General features: G+C 36.2%; 1 protein-coding gene across 21 annotated transcripts in view; it reads left to right on the forward strand.

The window, feature by feature from the left end:
- The window catches only part of LOC108025963 (gamma-interferon-inducible lysosomal thiol reductase), a 71343-nt gene that overhangs the window by 4294 nt on the left and 47426 nt on the right, over positions 1-19623 (forward strand). For 2 of the 21 annotated variants that reach the window (XM_050889699.1, XM_050889702.1), the window contains exon 2: positions 3191-3305. The exons of 9 other annotated variants lie outside the window; for them this stretch is intronic. In XM_050889699.1, the coding sequence (XP_050745656.1) occupies positions 3191-3305 (115 nt within the window). Of the gene's footprint in view, positions 1-2868; positions 3084-3136; positions 3306-6547; positions 6564-12627; positions 12644-19623 lie in introns of those variants that run through there. 10 more of the 21 variants (XM_050889705.1, XM_050889704.1, XM_050889700.1 and 7 more) reach the window with 9 other exon arrangements.

A 19623-nucleotide genomic window follows, 5' to 3' on the forward strand; every position in this document is an offset into this window, starting at 1 on the left:
GTTTAGATTACAATGGGAATGGAATGCGGACTTACTTGAACAAAAACTGTAAAAAAACCGCATAAAAAGAAAAAGACGTAAATTAGACAACCGCGTATCTTTTCCATCATTGGTGTAATACTCTACGTAATCGAAGAGCGAAAAAATTTCATATAGAAATCGAGATATGCATGCATGTTCACACCTAAGTGGAATATTCTAAAGGGAAATAATTCTAATGAGCAAAACGGACCTCATGTGTACAGCAAAAACACAGTTTGACGTGGAACTGCTAGAATTCTCCGTTCCGAGTCTAAGGGCGCAGCGGTGGCAACCACACGGCCATACTTAGAGTCATGCACGACATAGAGAGAATATGCATTGATAAGGGCGAAATCTGGCCGGGTTAGACTTGGAGCAAAGCCCGCCCTAAGATAAGCGGGGGCCTGTGGAGCACCAAGCCAGTAGTTGCCAAGCAAAGGCCTGCTGCCTTACCTGTAGGAGAACTATTTTTGACTTGAATACTTGCAAATCCACGGATTGTGTATCTACCCAAACGAATGCAAGGGCATGCTCTCAGAATGCATTACAGAAAAAAAGACGAGACTTGCAAATAATGCTTAAAAAGAGCAAACGCAGGTGCTTCAACGGTATGGGCTACAATCTTTGGCTTAGCATATAAACTTGTTACAAAATGGCTCCGTCGTTTGATAGGCCACACCCAAGATGCCCGGTAGGAATAAAAAGGATAATGAAAATACTAATTTCTATCAAGAGATTATGTCGCGAACTCCAAAGGCATTGTGAGCAATATACTCGCAGCGGCCGAATAAGTCTTTTAATTACTGAATAAAATACTGGACGACAAGGCACTGTGACCAAAGTATTTTGACATGTATAATGAGGGTGTGTTCCACAGTTGCTGGGAAACGCAACAGATGCTGCTTTCACGAAAAACACCTTTTTCATATAGGCCCCTCTACATGATGCATATACTATGCATTTTTGAAAGAATAACTTACTTACGGCTCTAAGGTGTCATTGCCAAAGTCAACAGTCTCTCAGAGACGCAGTAGGCTGAAGGTATTGCCTATCTACAATCAATACCGTTAGCAAACTGTGCGAAATCGTACATAATCTTACAGAATTACTTCGAATAGCGGTGACGTTGGTTTTAGAAACGCATTCAACTACCTTAGCTTGGACCACACATGAACTGCGTTGGGCAACATAAATATTTCAATGTATAAACAGAAAGCAATAGAGTGGAGAAGTCCCCCAAGCATCTCTTCTAAGACCATTAATGTCCTCTACCTGTGTCTCAATTCGGAGATTCCTGGTAACCCAATCCCGGACGTCTCTGCTCCTTGAAACTCAATCGGCGCTGTTTCCTACGATTCGACTTGTTATGGCTCCCTTGTAGATGACTTGGTTGATATTGATGGTTTGACTCCTCGTGATCCAGTTTGATTCACTTGTCCCTCATGCGCAGCTTCCCTACCGAAGTCCTGCAAAACCTTTGGCCGGTCTTTTTTGTATGCGCCTCTCCTTTATGTTCAGAAAGAAACCAAAAGAAGAAGAAGACCTGGTGCATTCTGTTTTAAATATGAAAAAGGAAGCAGCAGGCTGGTTTAATTGTGCGCTGCAAAACATTTTCATTGAATAATTAAAGTGATATATCAAAATATTAAAGTCAGGTACGTGTTACAAAAAGTGAAAGATATTGTGCGTTTATCTAAGCTTAAACTACTTTCCTTTTTACAAAAGAAACAACTCTATAGTCGAGTGTCTCGACTATCCGATACCCGTTACTCAGCTTAAGGGGGCAAAAGGGAAATGGAGAAATATAAGCAACAAAGCGATATTTTACTTATTTACGCCACCTACCGGTTATTTCAGTAGATATTATGTGGGCGGCAGACAGATTTAAGTGTTTAAACCGTTTGTGGGCGTTAGAGTGGGCGTGCCACATTTTTATAAGCAGCAAAGCGATATTTTGGGTCGCCACCTTCAGCAGACAGATTTAAGCCTTTTAATTTTTTCGTTTAAGCCGTTTGTGGGCGCTGGAGTTGCTGTGGCCAATGTTTTTAGGTCAGTCGATAGGTATTAATGAGACAAATACATTTCAGTTACAATTTTTGTTCTATCTTAAAAACTGTAGGCGCTACATATTGTGGATTGTGGTCGTTAGGATGGGCGTGGCACCCCGCAGCGCTCCCCAAGAAGACCAGGAATCTGCATGCCAATTCTGACCGTTCTAGCTCTTATAGTTTCCGAGAGAGTACAAAATTAATCAAATTTTCGGTGGAAAAATTTTGATTGAAGATTTTAGACAACAGTCTTCATGCCTCAAAAAAAAAAAAAAATTCTTAATAAATTAAGAGGCCTATTAGAAGGGGGATGACTAAATGAATTTCATGCTGGTCGTGATCTCGCAATTACGTTCTCCGCCGCGTTCTCCAATGTGGGAATACTGGATAACAGCTGCCAATTACATGGCAGCTAATGTGGTGCTGGAGGACGCGCTGTGGAAGAATGTAAATATCTGGGGAAAGCTGGGGATGACATTGCCAGGAGCTGGCCTTTCTGCAAAAGTAGTAGTACAACTCCTTTTTCATCCCGTTTCCAAAGTCCATTTTGGTATATTGGAAATCGGAACTGCACTGCAGAATGCACGAAGAAGATGGCGACAGTAGAAAGAAACCTTAGACTACTCAATGAGAAAGATTAAAATATATTTTTATAAAACCCATTTATTTGTATTTTTTCGGTACACTACAAGATTCAACTTTTTTAAATTGCTTAAATTTTTCGCGGCTTGACAGTAAGACCATCCTAAATGGATTGCGGGTGAATTTAAAACTTTCGGTCACACTACAAAGAATAGGATTTTTCGTCTAGGGAAACTCTTAGCCGATCTAAGTACTAGGCCTAAGGGTCAATGAAAAAGTGTTTCGATTAGTTTGTATGATTGAAAAACATTTAAATTTAAAATACTGGCCCAAAAAAAAGAGTGTAAAAAGTACAAGTATTTCTGAACATTAAATTTTTTATTTTGCATGAGCCGGTGTCGATTTGCTGACGGATTTGATATACATATGTATGTATCTACAATGAATGCATATTGTGTGCAGTGTTAGTAATGTACTTTTTTTAGTTTCAGAAAGTAATTTCCTCCCGTAAAATTTTTGATAAATAATTTAAATTTTAGGCTCATTGAAATGGTCCCGAAGCGTAAGCGTGCTTATGTTATAGTGCTTTTTGCCGCTGTGATAGTTTGTTGGCTAAAAATATTGTTATGGAATTTACCTCTGCCAATTTTAAATGTAAGTACTTGTAAATTACATTTATGTGGTTGTTCCCGGCTGTTCCTCGCCGCTGTTCGTAAGGAGGTACGGATAGCGCCACTGCTTGACGTTCCACTAGTTTTTTTTGAGCGATGTGTGTGCCCGGATGATGCGCCTGTGGACTCGTCGTTCTTTAATTGTGCAGAATACGATGGGATACATTCCCTTCGTTAATAGCCCTGAAGGCGCGATAACCAATTGAATAATTTTGCATCTTTAGATAGATTCAATTTCATAGAGCTATGCTCTCTTCATTGGTATTGAAATGAAACTGTACACTAGCTAAAATGCTGACACTTACAAAAAGAGCACAACTTACCGTACAGGGAATATACGAGAATATATAAGAGGCCGGCAAGCCTTCTTCTTGTCAGGCAAAAATCCTGACACTAGCAGGAAGTGCACCATTCCTAGGAACAAACACGGCCCTTAAGGCGTTTATGCTGAGTCTGGATCAATACTAGGTAGATTTCTGCCCTTTAATTGTGTTAACTCTTCCCCTTTAGATGTATACTTTTTCATCCTTCTTAACTTTTTGGATACCTTTCAAGTTTTAGTTTTTCATTCTTTGGAGGTTTGTTAAACTCAACTCTGTGCCATGACCGATGGTGTTTAAGATCACTAGCCGAGTTGATTTGGCCATGTCCGTCTGACCGTAGAACATTCAGACTTAGAATTCAGATTCCTGGGTTTCCTGCGCAGCGCAAGTTTGTTTAACGGGGGTGCTGCGCCCAAAATAAACTAAAAACAAGAAAGGAAGTTAACTTCGGCAAGCCGAAGTTTGTATACCCTTGCAGCTATAAGAAATAATCAACTTTAGTAACACCTTGTCAAATTTTTAAGGATTGTTGCTGACTTCTTTCATTTTTTTATGACCAGTTTATGACATCTATATGTTAAAGTAGTCCGATTGTTATTAAATTGAATTCGAAATTCATAAAAATATTAGAAATTATATTTCACAATATTATAATTTAATATGTCATAAAGAACCAAAGCAATAATTTTTTTATATTATTTTACCACTAATTTTCCGATCGCTTCTATGACGCTGAGGAACTTTTAAATATTTTTAAACTTCAGACTCTTTGTTAGATTTTGTTTTTTTTTTGTGATATTAATCATTATTAACTGATCTCAATTTGTGTCTTCAAGGAAGATACTAACTACTAGCACTAACCATTTTAAATTCGAATAACGAAATGAATGAAGGGAGAAGAAAATAAATTATTTTAAATATCTGCTAGGTTTGTTTTTCCCGGTTATTACCTTCGCACCATCTGTGCAAACACAACTTAGTTTATTTCAATTTATTCCAAAAAACTGTTTTATATAGTGTATCGAAAATTATTTACCCCGTTACAAGCCCGTGAAGAGAAACAAAATCTCAAGGAGACTCATAACAAATTAAATTTTTTTTCCACAAATGTTATAAATGTTGTTACTTGGAAAATATTATTTATGTCAGTACTTTCATCCAGGCAAACAGAAAAATATTTATATATCTCCATTTTCATTTTGATCCCTCAAGCAGAGTAACGGGTATTTGATAGTCGAGGCAATCGACTATAGCTTTCTTTCTTGTTTCATATTACTTTCCTGCCAATTTTCCGATCGTTTCTATGGCAACTGTATGATATAGTTGTCAGAACTAAAAGATGTTAGAAATTAAAAAATGTTATTTCCAAGCATACTAGGTGGTTATATATTAAAAAACATTGGTGTTTTTATATTTTTTATATAATTTTTAACGGTATTCATAGAGTAAAAGGGTATACTAGATTCGTCGGAAAGTATGTAGCAGGTAGAAGGAAGCATTTCCGACCCCATAAAGTACTTATATTCTTGATTAGGATCTCTAGCCGAGTCGATCTAGCCCTGTCCGTCTGTCCGTTTGAACGCTGGGATCTCGGAATCTACAAAAGCTAGAACAGCCAAACTTGGCATGTAGATTCCTCGGCTTCCTGCGCAGCGCGGGGTGCCCTAATAAAATATCGCTTTTCTGATCATATATCTCCCTTTGCTAAGTTAAGCTGGGTAACGGGTATCTGATAGTCGAGGCAATCGACTAGAGCGTTCTTTCTTGTTTCATATTACTTTCCCGCCAATTTTCCGACCGTTCCTAGGCAGCTATATGATATAGTCGAGGTTTATAAAATTTAATTAAAAAATCAAAACATTTAAAAAAATGTTATTTTCAACCGTAGGAGGATGTACGAGTATATTAAAAAACACCAAAGCTATATATATAGTTGTCCGATTTTTATAAAATTAAATTCGAAATTCAGATTTTCCAAGGTTAGGAGATTATATGTTAAAAAACACAAAACATATATTTTTTTTCATATTATAATATTTTCTTACCAATTTTCCGATCTACGGCAGCTATTTGATATAGTCGTCCGATTTTGATAAGTTTAAATTACAATATCTTATTTCCAAACGTAGGATGCTTCTATGCTAGCATTAAAAAACCATGAATCTCACTCCTAGCATTTGGAAAACAAACAAGAACAACGCTAGAGATATCCGTTACTTAGCATAAATGGAGATATATAAGCAGCAAAGAGATATTGTGTAGCGCCACATGAAAATCTTCGATATTGTAATCACAGGTCCAAGCAACCCGAGTGCATCGTAAAATCGCGCAATGGCAGACAAGACAGGCCGCGTACAGGGGATAAGGGGAGAAGTAACTGGCCAAAAACAGGATCCCAAGCGAGACCTTGCGATTTTGCTAGCATTTTAGATGTTTGATCCATGATGATGATTTTTATTCAGATCGTCTCGTCTACTCACAATGGAAATGGTGCAAGAGAGTTTCTGAGCCTGGAGTCGACTCAGTCTAGCCAGGATCTTCTTAGAGAACAGCCCTCGCGCATGTCAGATACTCCGATACAGCACGTCCTAGTCCTTTTTCACTGAGTGGTCATATTACTAGGCACTCAAGGAACTGCTTGAGACTTGGAATTATAAATAAAAATAGTTGTAATAATATCAATATACCGCAGGTAGGTGTCAGTCGCCGGATTACTTATTTAAGATAACAGAAAATAAGTTCAAGGACTTAAATACATTTTAATATTCTTTTAGGTACAAATAGCAATGGAGGGCAGGGTTTATTAGCTGTTTGCTTATTTATTTTGCGAAGAGGACTTTACAATAGACGTTAATGTTATTGTTATGCTCTCACGAGCTTCTTGGGGCTGGTCGATTACTTCTGAAAATTGTTGAAAGGTTCGTAGCCCTTGCTAGCCTTAAGGTACTTTTAAACGAGCCGATGATAACCGTAAGCAATCTAACCTAATCCTAATACGGCACTGCGTCAAGACCAGGGGGGAACATTTACAAGCACGTGTGGGTCCGCACTCCTTCACTCACTCCTCTGATTTGGCTAAACGCTGCCAACCCAATTCCAGCATGCGTTCTTTCGTTATGAAATGGCATCAAAAAGGTGTTGGGGAAGTGAGGAGTTTGTCCATTCCTTGTAAACGGGTGAGTGACAAACAAGAAAGGAAGTTAACTTCGGCAACCGAAGTTTGTATACCCTTGCAGTTTTAAGAAGTAATAAACTTTAGTGACACCATGTGCAATTCCATTTGCAATTTTTAAGGATTGTTGCTGACTTCAGTGAGATTTAAAACAAATTATTTTCTTTTTAGACCATTTTTTTTTCATCTATATGTTAGAGTAGTCCGATTTTTATTAAATTGACTCCCAAATTCTTAAAATTATATAAAATTATATTGTAAGATAATATGTCAAAAAGCCCCAAAGCTATAATTTCTTTCATATTATTTTTTCACAATTTTTCCGATCATTCCTATGACAGCTATACGAGGTGTGTTCAAAAAGTAAGGTGACTTTTCAAATTTTGCGGGCAACATATTTTCGATTATCGATTTTTTTGTTTTGTTATGTTGGTACACTCTTCTCTAACATCTGTACCAAGTTTCAATTGAATCCCCTTTTTGTTTTGCGTGCTCAGCGATTTTGTTATCAAAAAATGTGGATCAAAGGATTTGCATCAAATTTTGTGTAAAAAAGAGACGTCGCTGAAGATATCGGTATATCGCTTGTCTCGTGCCATGAAATTTTTTCAAACGTTTTGGGCATGAGTCGTGTGTCAGCGAAGTTTGTTGAATTGCTGAATTTTGACCAAGAGAACTGTCGCATGAGCTCAAGAGCTGTTGGATGACGTCAAGGACGACCCAGATTTACTCAAAAGGGTCATAACTGGTGACGAATCATGGGTATATGGTTATGATATCGAAACCAAAGCCCAATCGTCACAATGGAAGAGCCCAGGTGAGCCAAGACCGAAAAAAGCACGCCAAGTTCGATCAAATGTCAAAGTTTTGATCACTGTATTCTTCGATTACCATGGCGTGGTGCATCAGTTCTTACCATATGGTCGTACGGTCAATAAACAGTATTATCTGGAAGTTATGCGCCGTTTGCGAAAAGCAATACGAAAGAAACGTCCAGAATTGTTGAAAAACAATTCATGGCTTTTGCATCACGATAATGCCCCTGCTCACTCATCTTTGCTTGTGAGAGATTTTTTGGCCAAAGCAACACCACAATAATGCCTCAGCCACCATATTCACCGGATTTGGCCCCATGTGACTTTTTCTTGTTCCCAAAACTAAAGAGACCTATGAAAGAACGGAGATTTGCAACGATTGAAGAGATAAAGACTGCATCGCTGGAAGAGCTCAAGGCTATACCGAAAAGTGCTTATGGGAAGTGCTTTGAGGATTGGAGTGTAAGTGTATTGCAAGTAAGTGTATTGTACTTTGAAGGGGACAGCATTAATATTGATAAATAAATTAATAGTTTTTCTTGAAAATACAAAGTCACCTTACTTTTTGAACACACTTTGTATTGTTGTCCGATTTTGAGTCTAAAATTTATTTCGAAATTCAAAACAAATTAAAACATGTTATTTCCAAGCGTAGAAGGTTATATGTTAAAAAACCCTTTGCAAGGGTATAAAAAAAATATAACCGTAGCATGCTTCTATAAGCATATTTTGCATGCACTTGGAAGAAAAAAAAGAAAACACTTTCTTTGGTCATTTTTTTAATGAACCTTGAAGAAAAAAACTAAACACATTCAGGGTGCACTCTTTTCTCATGCACCCGTAAGCAACAACCAAAACATATTCTGGGTGCATTTTTTTTTAATGCACCTGTAACATGTACACAGGAATGCAGCTTGAAGCATTCAAAAATCAAATATGTGGAAGCTCTTCCAAGGAATACATAAAACTGGATTTTAATTTCATAATTTGTATTTTTACTCGGAATCGCTCTCCTTCTGTCCTGGGGTTTGTTTGATGCTTTGGTGTTTGCTTTTTTACTTCACTTTATAACTTCTTGTACTTTTATCCTTTACGCACACAGTACAAAGTCCTCGGTGTACCCATCCCTTTCTTGCGATTCTAAAAGATATAAAGCAAAATTAATATTATGTACTGTGTAACGAACCGATTTTTATGGTCTGCTTACTACAATATTCGTGCGGCTAGCTCAGTAGATTGTGTGTTCGTCACACCAAATTGATATAAAGGTCAGCGCGCATTAGTTTAGTGAGAACACACAGCATTCACTGGATCATAGTGGGCTTATTGGGGGTATATTATTACAAATGGCTTGGTGGCTCGGATGACCGTCCCGCTGGTTCCCGCGATGCATGTGGCAAGCTTGTGTGCCGATCCGCTCCGAGATGTGGCACTTCCTTTCCCGGTCCAAAGTTCACGTCAGAGTCTAAAGTCCGGTGGAGTTCCGTTATTCCTTTTTGCACACGGCACTCTCGCTCTTCCCGCCAAGTCTCCATTCTCTCATTCTCCACCCTTGGTCTCCAAACTCCCTTGGTCCACAAGGTTGTCCTCCAAACTCTTTTTTTCTCCAAGCGCTCTTTGCCGCGCCGTTACTACTCGAATTCGGCGTGTATCTGGTAAGCTGCCGTCCATTTGTTCTTATATACCTACACATATTGATACGAATATACAATTGATATACAATTATACAGAGTTACAATGTAGATAAAAATAAGGAAGAACGCTATAGTTGAGTGCCTCGTATATCAGATACCCGTTACTCAGCTTGGGGGAGCAAAATAAAAATAGAGATACTTTAGCAGCAAAGAAATATTTTAATGCGCCACCTACTGGCCATTTTGGTAAATGTCATGTGGGCGGCAGACAGTTTTAACCGTTTTAGCCGTTTGGGGTCGTTGGAGTGGGCGTTGTAAACATTGTTTTTAGGTCATCGAATGGTTTAAATGCGACAAATTCATTTTAGCAAAAATGTTCTAACATGACAACCGAGTGAGCGTGGCCAATTTTGGGTCAATTGGTAGATATTAATAAAATAAATACGTTTTACAAAAAAAAAATTTTTAGCATGACAATTGTGGCCACCGAAGGTTTGGGCGGTTGATGGGCGTTGGAGTGGGCGTGGAACATTTTTTTGTAGGTCAATCGATAGGTATTGGTGAGAAAAATACATTTCAGTCAACATTTTTATTCTATCTATATTCTATGGGGTTTAATATATTTTACTAACGTGTATAATAATTATTGTTTAATTTCATTTTTTGTTTTGCGCTAGTATGTTCAATGTTTATACGTATATATGTATTATGGAATTTTTTTCTATTTTCACTATATTGCTCATATTAAACTGCAATTATGCGATGCCGATTTCTCGCTTTCAAATTTTGTATCACGCTTTTAAGAAATCATAAAAAATATATAGCATTTTATCGTTTGCTTTTCAAGAGCGCCGTATTTTCGGGCTTTGCTTGCTTCTGTCACAGTGGCGACAAAAATATGTCATCGAGGCTAAGTCTTCCCTTTTTTGCCGTAAAACAAAATTTGAAATTAAAAATATTTAATAGGAATTTTGGTTGTATATGCAATTAAGTAAACCATAGGAGCTTATAATTCTTGTCAGTTCCATATTTGTATAGTAAACATTAGAACTCGCAAATAACAGTTGACCGTTTCTTGCAGTTACCAAAAAAACTGTTTTTTTGCGCACCACTTTGCGCATTCGCTGACCGGTTTGTCAAGGAGCGAAGAAAATAAATTTCATTTGCGTTTGTATGAGTGTATATGCGAGTCCCTTTAGCTCTGCAGACCCGTTGCCGGGACATGTCCGAGCGCAAAAAGCTGTTTTTTTTTTTTTGTCTACCTAAAACTGTCAGCAGAGAATTCGGAGCAGCGTACAGCGTACGGAGCAGCATCTCTCTTTCTGTGTTTTATAATCTGTCTGCCCTCGGCTCTCAGAGAGTAATATTCGGCCGGTGCTCTCTTTTGCGTCTCTCCGTTATGTTTAGAAAGAAACCAAAAGAAAAAGAAGATCTGGTGCACTCTGTTGGAGTTCTGAAAAGAGGAGCAGCGGCTGTTTAAATTGTGCGCTGCAACACATTTGTATTTATTAATAAAAGTAATATTTTTTGAAAAAAAATCAAGTCAGGTAAGTGTTTCCTTAAGTTGAAGATGTTGCGCGTTGATCCACGTTTAAAGAACGTCCCGTTTTGACATTTTTTTTAGGTTTTATCACATAACCCAAAAAATTCTTGTTCCGTTACCCGAAAGTGGCGTGATGAAATTCCTTAAAGGGTTTGAAAAGGTAAATATTCAAGTATAAAAGTAAATCACATTTTTTTAAGCACATGCCTTTATTTTTTCAGGAGCGTTGAACAGGCATTCCGAGGATCCAGACCGAAAAGCAAAGTTAAATATTAAAAGCAAATTATCCAAATTATCTGAATGGCTTCTACAGAAAATTTAAATGATACAATTTAAATAAAATATAGTGTAAAGCTAATTAATATTTATGTATTTTAAATTCAATAATTTTCGACGGGATTTCCCTGGGACGTGTTCCTTGCATCGGAATGTCCCTGGAAAAATAGCGAATTTCCGACGGGATTTCCCTGGGACGTTTCCGTTGCACAAAAAAGTGCAAGGAAAAATCGCGAATAACCGATAGGATTTCCCTGGGACGTTTCCCATGCACGGAAAAGTGCATGGAAAAATCACGAATTTACGATACGATTTCCCTGGGACGTGTCCCTTGCACGGGAAAGTGCTTGGGAAATCGCGAATTTCCGATAGGATTTCCCTGGGACGTTTCCCATGCACGGAAAAGTGCATGGAAAAATCACGAATTTACGATAGGATTTCCCTGGGAGGTGTCCCATGCACGGGAACGTCCCTGGAAAAATGAGTATAAGAAACAGGGAAATCCTGGAGGACTTCAAAAAAATTTCCTGTGCATTTTCCCCTAGGAAAAAATGGACATCCCATATAATTTTCTTATGGGTGGTGGCAATAAGTCTAAGTGCAATGTTTGCGGTGTGAAGTTAGCAGGCTTTCACGTGACAAATTTAAAACGGCATTTAAATGCAAAACATGCTTCGAGATCGACGACGTCAAAGTTCAACAAAATATAAAAAAAAAGAACAATTTTATATGAAACCAGTGAAGAAACAATCGTCTCTTCAATTATAAAGATTGTGACCGCCGATAGAAAGCCCTTTTTATTTCTATAAAGCGAAGGGTTTCGACAGATATTAAACCCAATTTATAACGCGCTTTCGATGAATCCCATAACTTCTCGAAATGTTACGGAATATGAGCAGACCATTAAAGAAAATATTCATCAATGACTTATTTTAATATGTCTAAATCTGGGATCGTCATCAAGACTTTTGGCATGATACAGCTACGTCAATTCGCACACTGTAATTTACATCACGAAAAAAATTATGGAGATTATAAATGCCTAAGGAATAACCCTCCATCAAGTCTTCAGGTAAAGTCTTAATTGCAAAATAAGACGTACCATGTCTCGATGTTGTTACGAAAAGGAACTCTACTTATTTAATGATATTAAAATAGTTCGATTTAAAAGAGCAAAATGCATAGCAAAGCTAATTCTAAAAAAATAACATACCGTTTATTGAAGCTCAAGCAAGTGAGGCTCCGTGTTGTTGAAGTTTAGATCCTGTTTTATTGTTGTCAATTGCTGTCAAATGATTTAACAAAGTATATTGTCCATGTCAAAAACCCACACTTGTACTAAATTAAGATTGCAAAAAATATGTTCTAATATATCCAGATTTTAAGACATTCAGGACCAGAAGAAGGAACTCACATCCGAAAGTGATAGTTGTGCTGACAAAGAAGAGACTCTGTTTTCCTTTATTTGGGTGGCGTACAGACAAACCATGTTTGAGTTATCAAAACAGAAGCAGCAGGCATTTATTATGAAAGCGATATGTGAAAATAATAAAGTCAGGTACGTGCTACATAAAGTCCGAGATATTGTGCGATGTGTGAAAAGGATCGTGGTACAAAGAGGTATAGACACAAAGACATCCAGTTTGAAAGTGATTTTATTAGGTTTTTCAAACATTTTTAGCTGCTAGAAGTGAGCAGCGGGCGAAGTAAATGCAACGTTATCATATTAACATACACACATATATGCCCTGAGACGTCTGACTCGATGTGTTAGTGAGAGAGAGAGCCAGCCGGCACCGTGGGAATGCATAGTCAGCATTTTAACGTGGCCGTTGCAGGCCGTTGTCAACCAAATGTTGATATCAATAAGTGTGTATATATATGAACATATATATATTAATGAAGTAAATATATTAAGTACTTCGCTCGCTACACCTCCCCCGTTAAAAAGAATGACGTATATTTCAATGAAGTCATTCTAGATATATCTTAATATTATTTTTACTTTTTGTTTTTGTCTTATTAATAAAAAATGAAGTAAAATGTAATGAAATGAAGTTAAATTATGATTGCAATTTATTTTAAGTATACCTTCTTTTTGTTTTCTAATTTACTATACAAAGGTTTTTATCTGTCTTTGCTTACTACCTGTTGCTTCTTGTTACTGTCTATAATTTTTTAATTAGAAAGTTCTTATCAAGTTTTTGCCCTGTCTCATCTTTAAGTAAGACTTGATCTCCGACTTTTAGATCGAAAGTATTTACGTCTGTGTCGTATAGTTTCTTTCGGTTTTTTTTCCCCCTTTTTAGTTTGGTTCTTGCCCGTTTGTATGCTGTTTCTAACCTAAACTTAATTTCTCTAGCATAATCATCTATGTTGTATATAGGATTTATCTTATTTATTTTAGAAATATCTTTAAATTTTCGAGCTGATGGTGGTGTGCTGTCGAGATCAATTTTCATATATTTACATAAGTCTATTATTACATTGTTCTTATACTCTGCACCCATTTTTGTTAAAATAACTTTCATTGGGCCGTAAACGAGTATAAAGTTTTCGAAGATTGCTTTGCAACGGTATTTGCACTTTTATTCGGAATTGGTACTGTTACCAAAAATTTGGTTAAATCACAAATAATTGTGACTGTGTATTCGTTTCCCTCTTCCACACGCGGTAATGGGCCCATAGTATCAATTAATACCGTGTTAAAGGCTGAAGTAGGTGTCTTGGTAATAGTCATTGGTGTTTTTGTATGAGTGGTTGTCTTAAATTATTATTAGTAACTACTTTTGTCATGTTTGGCCAATAGTAATGTCGCCCTATTTTAAATAAAGCTCTTGTTATTCCTGAATGGCCTCCATCATGACATTTTTTTTAAGATTTCTTTCACAGTGATGGAAAAAATAATAGAAACATTTTCACTTTGGGTTTAAATACGTATTTTTAATAAGGATCGTTGTAATGAGTGGAAGTTTTGATTTTTCTTTAATATATATACATCTATGTAATTCATTTAACTTCATTGATTGAGCTAAAAAAATTTAACTAAAGTTAAATTTTATGTTTTTGATCTGGAAATAAAAATAGAAACGAAATGACTAATCTTTATCCAAATTGACTAGATTAGTAAAATTTACCATGAAATGTTTTTAATATTTTGTTGCGTTACAACTGTTTTTCAACACTGCAGCACACCTACGAGGCATAGACTCCACCAAATTGAAGCATATTTTTGGCTCAATGGAGTACCACTCTTTCTGAACTTTCTCCCACAAACGCTTCTTATTTTTTGGGTGCTGTATTTTGTTGCTAATTCCAGTGGTAAGGCATTATTGACATAAGCTCCTTCAAGGGCTTTTGTAAAATCTTCGACTTCCTTAGCATACACTGTAGCTGTTTTATTTTTATGCTGTAAATTCATCAGTTTGGCAGATAAGACTACTAATTCTCTTTAACCATTTTTGTCAATTTAAATGTTCCTTTCAACTCCTATCATATTGCTAGCGTGCTCTTTTAGTTTTGTTTTTATTAGTTGGACAGCGATATGTTCATAGGTTTCTTTGAAACCTAAACCTATCTACCAATCTTAGGGAATTTACGAAACTTCGAAGGTTTCTGCTTTGCCGTCGAACTCAGGTACGAGTGACGATACAGTCTTTAAGAATTGGACGTTGGTTTGAGCCATTGTTATGACCTCCTCGTCGACCTCGATTGGAGGTAAATTATCGGGTTCTACTTTTATGGTGTTGTCTTCGATTTCTAAGGCATCACTGAACTCAAAAAAATCTTCGTTGTCTTCTTCTAATAAAATGTCAGTCAGCGATTTGTCGATGTCTGAAGTTTGAGGGAATGCTAGATCGACCTCAATTTGTGCATGAAAGACTTTTGGTATTTTAAATGATATGCCATATATTTGTAAGGCTTTCGATAATACAATTATTATACTATAATGTATTTTTACCGCTAGGTTAAAATGTGTAAAAGTTATGTTTGTATTTAAAATTATGTCGGACAGATGTTTTTGAACTGTCTCTTCTCTAATGGGAGTGTTTTTGTTGATACATTTGATACATGATTTTAATTCTTCTTTTCAATAAAGAACTTTTCTAACCTATTCCATCTGGCTAAGGCCTGATGGTTAGACTAACTACTGATTTTGTAATCCTCCCGAGTATTTGGTTGTCATCAACCACATAAATAACGCGTACCCTGGGGATTGTTGATAATATAATTGCTTTTTCTATTGCTGTGCAGCTTATTAGAGGTGAGAATGATAGTGCGAATTCTGAAATGTATTGAATTCATATATATTCTCTGGCTAATAGATTTCGAGTTCTGTTAAAAAAGTTTGGTTCGGCCGAAATTACTGAATCGATTTTAGATTGGGTTCTTGACATCCATGCACTATTATAACTAACTTTTATTATAACTAACTAAAAAAAAAACTATGCCAGAAAGTTTAAATGATAAACTATTTTTATATGTATTAATATTTGGTATTTATAACGTCTAGACCCTGTGCTCGGCTCATGTAATCGCGGTTCTTTTATATCACTTTCTGTAAGTGCTAATAGTGCAAACGGTAAGGATAATCATAAGTATAAACATTAAGTTCAAAATGGATGTGTGGTCTACTACTACATTATTTACTAAGTTGGCCGTGTTTTCTTTTACTTCGGATTCTTAAGAGCTCCACCAACCCATTTTGAATATATATAAAATATTAATTACTGAAGAGGTGAGTGGTCGAGAAAAAAATATTTATGAGGTTAGTTAATATAAAATATTTATGACCTTAGGTTGCATTACCACAAGCAACAAGTTCAAACATTTATTTATACTAAGTTTACACCGAAAGTTGTTTGTTAGTAAATGAACATAATTTTTTTGTTTTTAATGATCTTAATAAACGCACCCCGCGTAAACACGTTTCCAGTGCTACAAAAAATTCAGCGGTGAATTAATTTCTTAGTCCGCTATTCTTCTCCCGGTGGAGTAAGCTATTTAGCTTTTTAAGTCGTTCTTTTAGATTTCCCTCGTTGGCTTGGGGCCTTTTTTCCTTCAGGTCCCCGATGATCCCAGTTCTCTCCTTTAAGAGTCGAGCTCGCTTTCCACCCCTTTGTTTTTTGGTGCTGGGGTCTGTGGAATGCGCGTGAGCTGCTCGTCCCTGTCCTGGGCTCACTGAAGCTCCCGTGAAATCAACCTCGCTTTATAATCAGCGATGCTGATTGGCCTGGGGCCGTGCTTCGGTTGTGTCTCTAGTGCCTCCTCTAGAGTCCGCTTGTCTTTCTGCGGTACGGGTGTACCATTCATTGCATCATACTGTCTACCGCACTTTCAGAAATTCGCAGTTGGAAACTTTATTTTGTTGTTGTGTTTTTTTTTTTTTTTTTTTGAATTTGTAATATTTTTTTATGTTTATTTAAATTTACAGGTAATGCCTATTTAGATAGGGTTTATTTCACTTCACACGTAAACCATCTGTCCACACACGAGAATATATATACAACGATTATATATTTTATATAGCATAGGAATGACCCGAGTCCTATCACGGTCGTAATGTGAAAAGGATCGTGGTACAAAGAGGTATAGACACAAAGACATCCAGTTTGAAAGTGATTTTATTAGGTTTTTCAAACATTTTTAGCTGCTAGAAGTGAGCAGCGGGCGAAGTAAATGCAACGTTATCATATTAACATACACACATATATGCCCTGAGACGTCTGACTCGATATGTTATAGTGAGAGAGAGCCAGCCGGCACCGTGGGAATGCATAGTCAGCATTTTAACGTGGCCGCTGTATAGGCCGTTGTCAACCAAATGTTGATATTAATAAGTGTGTATATATATGAACATATATATTAATGAAGTAAATATATATCAAGTAATTCGCTCGCTACAGTTGATCTAAGTTTAAAGTACGTCACTTTCTTAAGATGTTTTATAGAGTTTACAACATTACCAAATTAACACATGCCCTTATTTTATTCAGGAGCGTCCGGCGTCCGGCGCATCTGGGAAAATGTAAAAGGATGGTGATTGCAAACGTAAAAAAACAAAACAAAAATCTAGGCTAAAAATAACTTAAACTGAAAATTTAAATAACTCACTTTAATTAAAATTAATAAAAAACCTAAATACAAATAAATGTATTTTAAATTTAATATATTGATAAGTGAAAACTATGGAGATGTTTAGAATTTCGATAATGATTTCACTTGGGACGTGTCACATGTAGGGTATTTTGTAGGTGCAAATCATTGGAAATATTTAGAATTTCCGAAGTGATTTCACTTGAGGCATGTCACTTGCAGGTACCAGACCATACAACAAATGAGTACTACTACTGTGGGCAAAAAGTATGGTAAATTTGTTTTTAAAATGAATATTCTTTATTTATTTTCCTGAATCAATTTTATCCCCTTCCCAGTATTCCCCATTTATCCCTTCAATCGACTCGAAACGCGTTCTCCGGAGTGGTCTCTTGAGTTTTGGGAATAGCCAGAAATCACACGGAGCCAAATCAGGGTAATTCGGTTGTTACGGAACGATATGCGTTGAATTCCTGGAGAAATGGTCGCGAAGAACGAGTGTAGCGTGCGACGGTTCATTATCGTGATGCAAAAACCAATGATGCAAACCAAGAGTTGTTGGCCCATAATTCTGTTCTTTTTCGACAAATTGTTTCACGCAAACGACGCATAACGCTCAACAATTAACAGTTTGGCCAGGTGGAAGGAATTCATAGTGCACCACACCACGAAAATCGAAAAAAAAAACTGTCATCTTAACCTTGATTTTTTAAGATTTTGACGTGCTCTTTTTGGTCTGGCCTCGCCTTTAGCACGATATTGATTGGTCTGTTGTTTCAGGGTTGTTAGCTTAAATTCGAGTCTGATCGCCCGAGATTCTGCCTTTGAGCTTGTCCTGATTGTCAGAAAGCATTGTTTCACACATCAACGCGATGCATTTTTTGCATGAAATTGAGCGTTTTCGGTACAAAACGAGATTTGATTTTTGGGAAAACACGAATATTTTAATTTTGGCATTACCTAAAAGGTAGTTCATTTTACAAAACGTATTGACCTAGAATTTACACGTATTATACGCCAAAAAAAACATTTTCAGATTTTTGATGTTACATTGATGGTGCGTGATTCCCACGACCCCCTTAGCAAGTGTTTTTGTTTTTATATAAATTGTGTAGTATTGGCAAAAATTAACTTTTAAAGACATAAAGAAAAACTCTATATGTTATACAATTAATAAATCATATACTTATGGGATCCGAAACGTATCCTCCTACTTGTTACAAAATTTTCGACAAATCAGGTATACGCTTTAAATAGATTATCTAAATGGACTAAGATGCCATTTTCGACCAAAAATGCAGTATTTTTCTTACGTGTTTGGGGGTCCAAGCCCATTTTAGATCATAACTTGCTTCCGCAATATTGCTCAGAACCCTTAAAAAGTTACGTCGCGTACGATTTGTCACCCACCGAGTTGGAGTAACAGAAATTTTTACTGAATTTGGAATTTAATTTTATAAAAGTCGACTTTATCATATAGATGCCATACAAAAAAATCGCAAAATTGGTGAGAAATTAATATGAAAAAATGTAGCTTTGGTGTTTTTTAACATTCATCCTCCTACGGTTGAAAATAACATTTTTTAGTTAGTTTTGAATTTCGAATTAATTTGTATAAAAATCTGGCAACTGTATCTTAAAGCTGCCATAAGAACATCGGAAAATTGGTCGGGAAATAATAGGAAAGATTTATGTATTTAGTGTTTATGGATATATAAACTCCTACGTTTGGAAATAACATGTTTTAATTAGTTCTAAATTTCGAATTTAATTTTATGAAAATCGGACTAAATCATATATCTGCCAAAAGAACGATCAAAAAATTTATGGGAAAATAAAATGAAAAATTATAGCTTTATTATTTATTAACATACTTCCTCCTACGGTTAAAAAACATTTTTTAGTTAGTTCTGAGTTTGGAAATAATTTTTATCAAAATCAGACGACTGTATCATATAGCTGTCATAGGATCGATCGGAAAATTGATCGCGATATAATACGAAAAAATTATATATTCAGTGTTTCTTGATATATAAACTGCTACGTTTGGAAATAACATGTTTAAATAAGCAAAAATATATTTACAGGGTTCATTAATATTTTTGAATATGTTCTGAGTTTTGAATTAAATTTTATAAGATTTGGACGACTAAATGCCATATTTACGATCGGAAAAATAAAAAATATGAAAAAATTCTAGCTTTTAACCTCCTACGGTTGAAAAAAACATTTTTAGATAGTTTTGAATTTCGAAGTGATTTGTATCCAAATCAGACGACTATGTCACATAGCTGCCATAGGAGCAATCGGAAAATTGATGGGTTCAGATACCCTTTTCTAAGCTTGAGGGAGCAAAATAAAAATAAAGGCATATTTTAAAGCGGCTATTTCAGTAATATGTATTATGTGGGCGGCAGACAGTTTTAAGCGGTTTAGCCGTTT

The sequence above is a fragment of the Drosophila biarmipes genome, unplaced genomic scaffold, assembly GCF_025231255.1.
Source record: "Drosophila biarmipes strain raj3 unplaced genomic scaffold, RU_DBia_V1.1 ptg000005l, whole genome shotgun sequence".
Lineage (NCBI taxonomy): Eukaryota > Metazoa > Arthropoda > Insecta > Diptera > Drosophilidae > Drosophila > Drosophila biarmipes.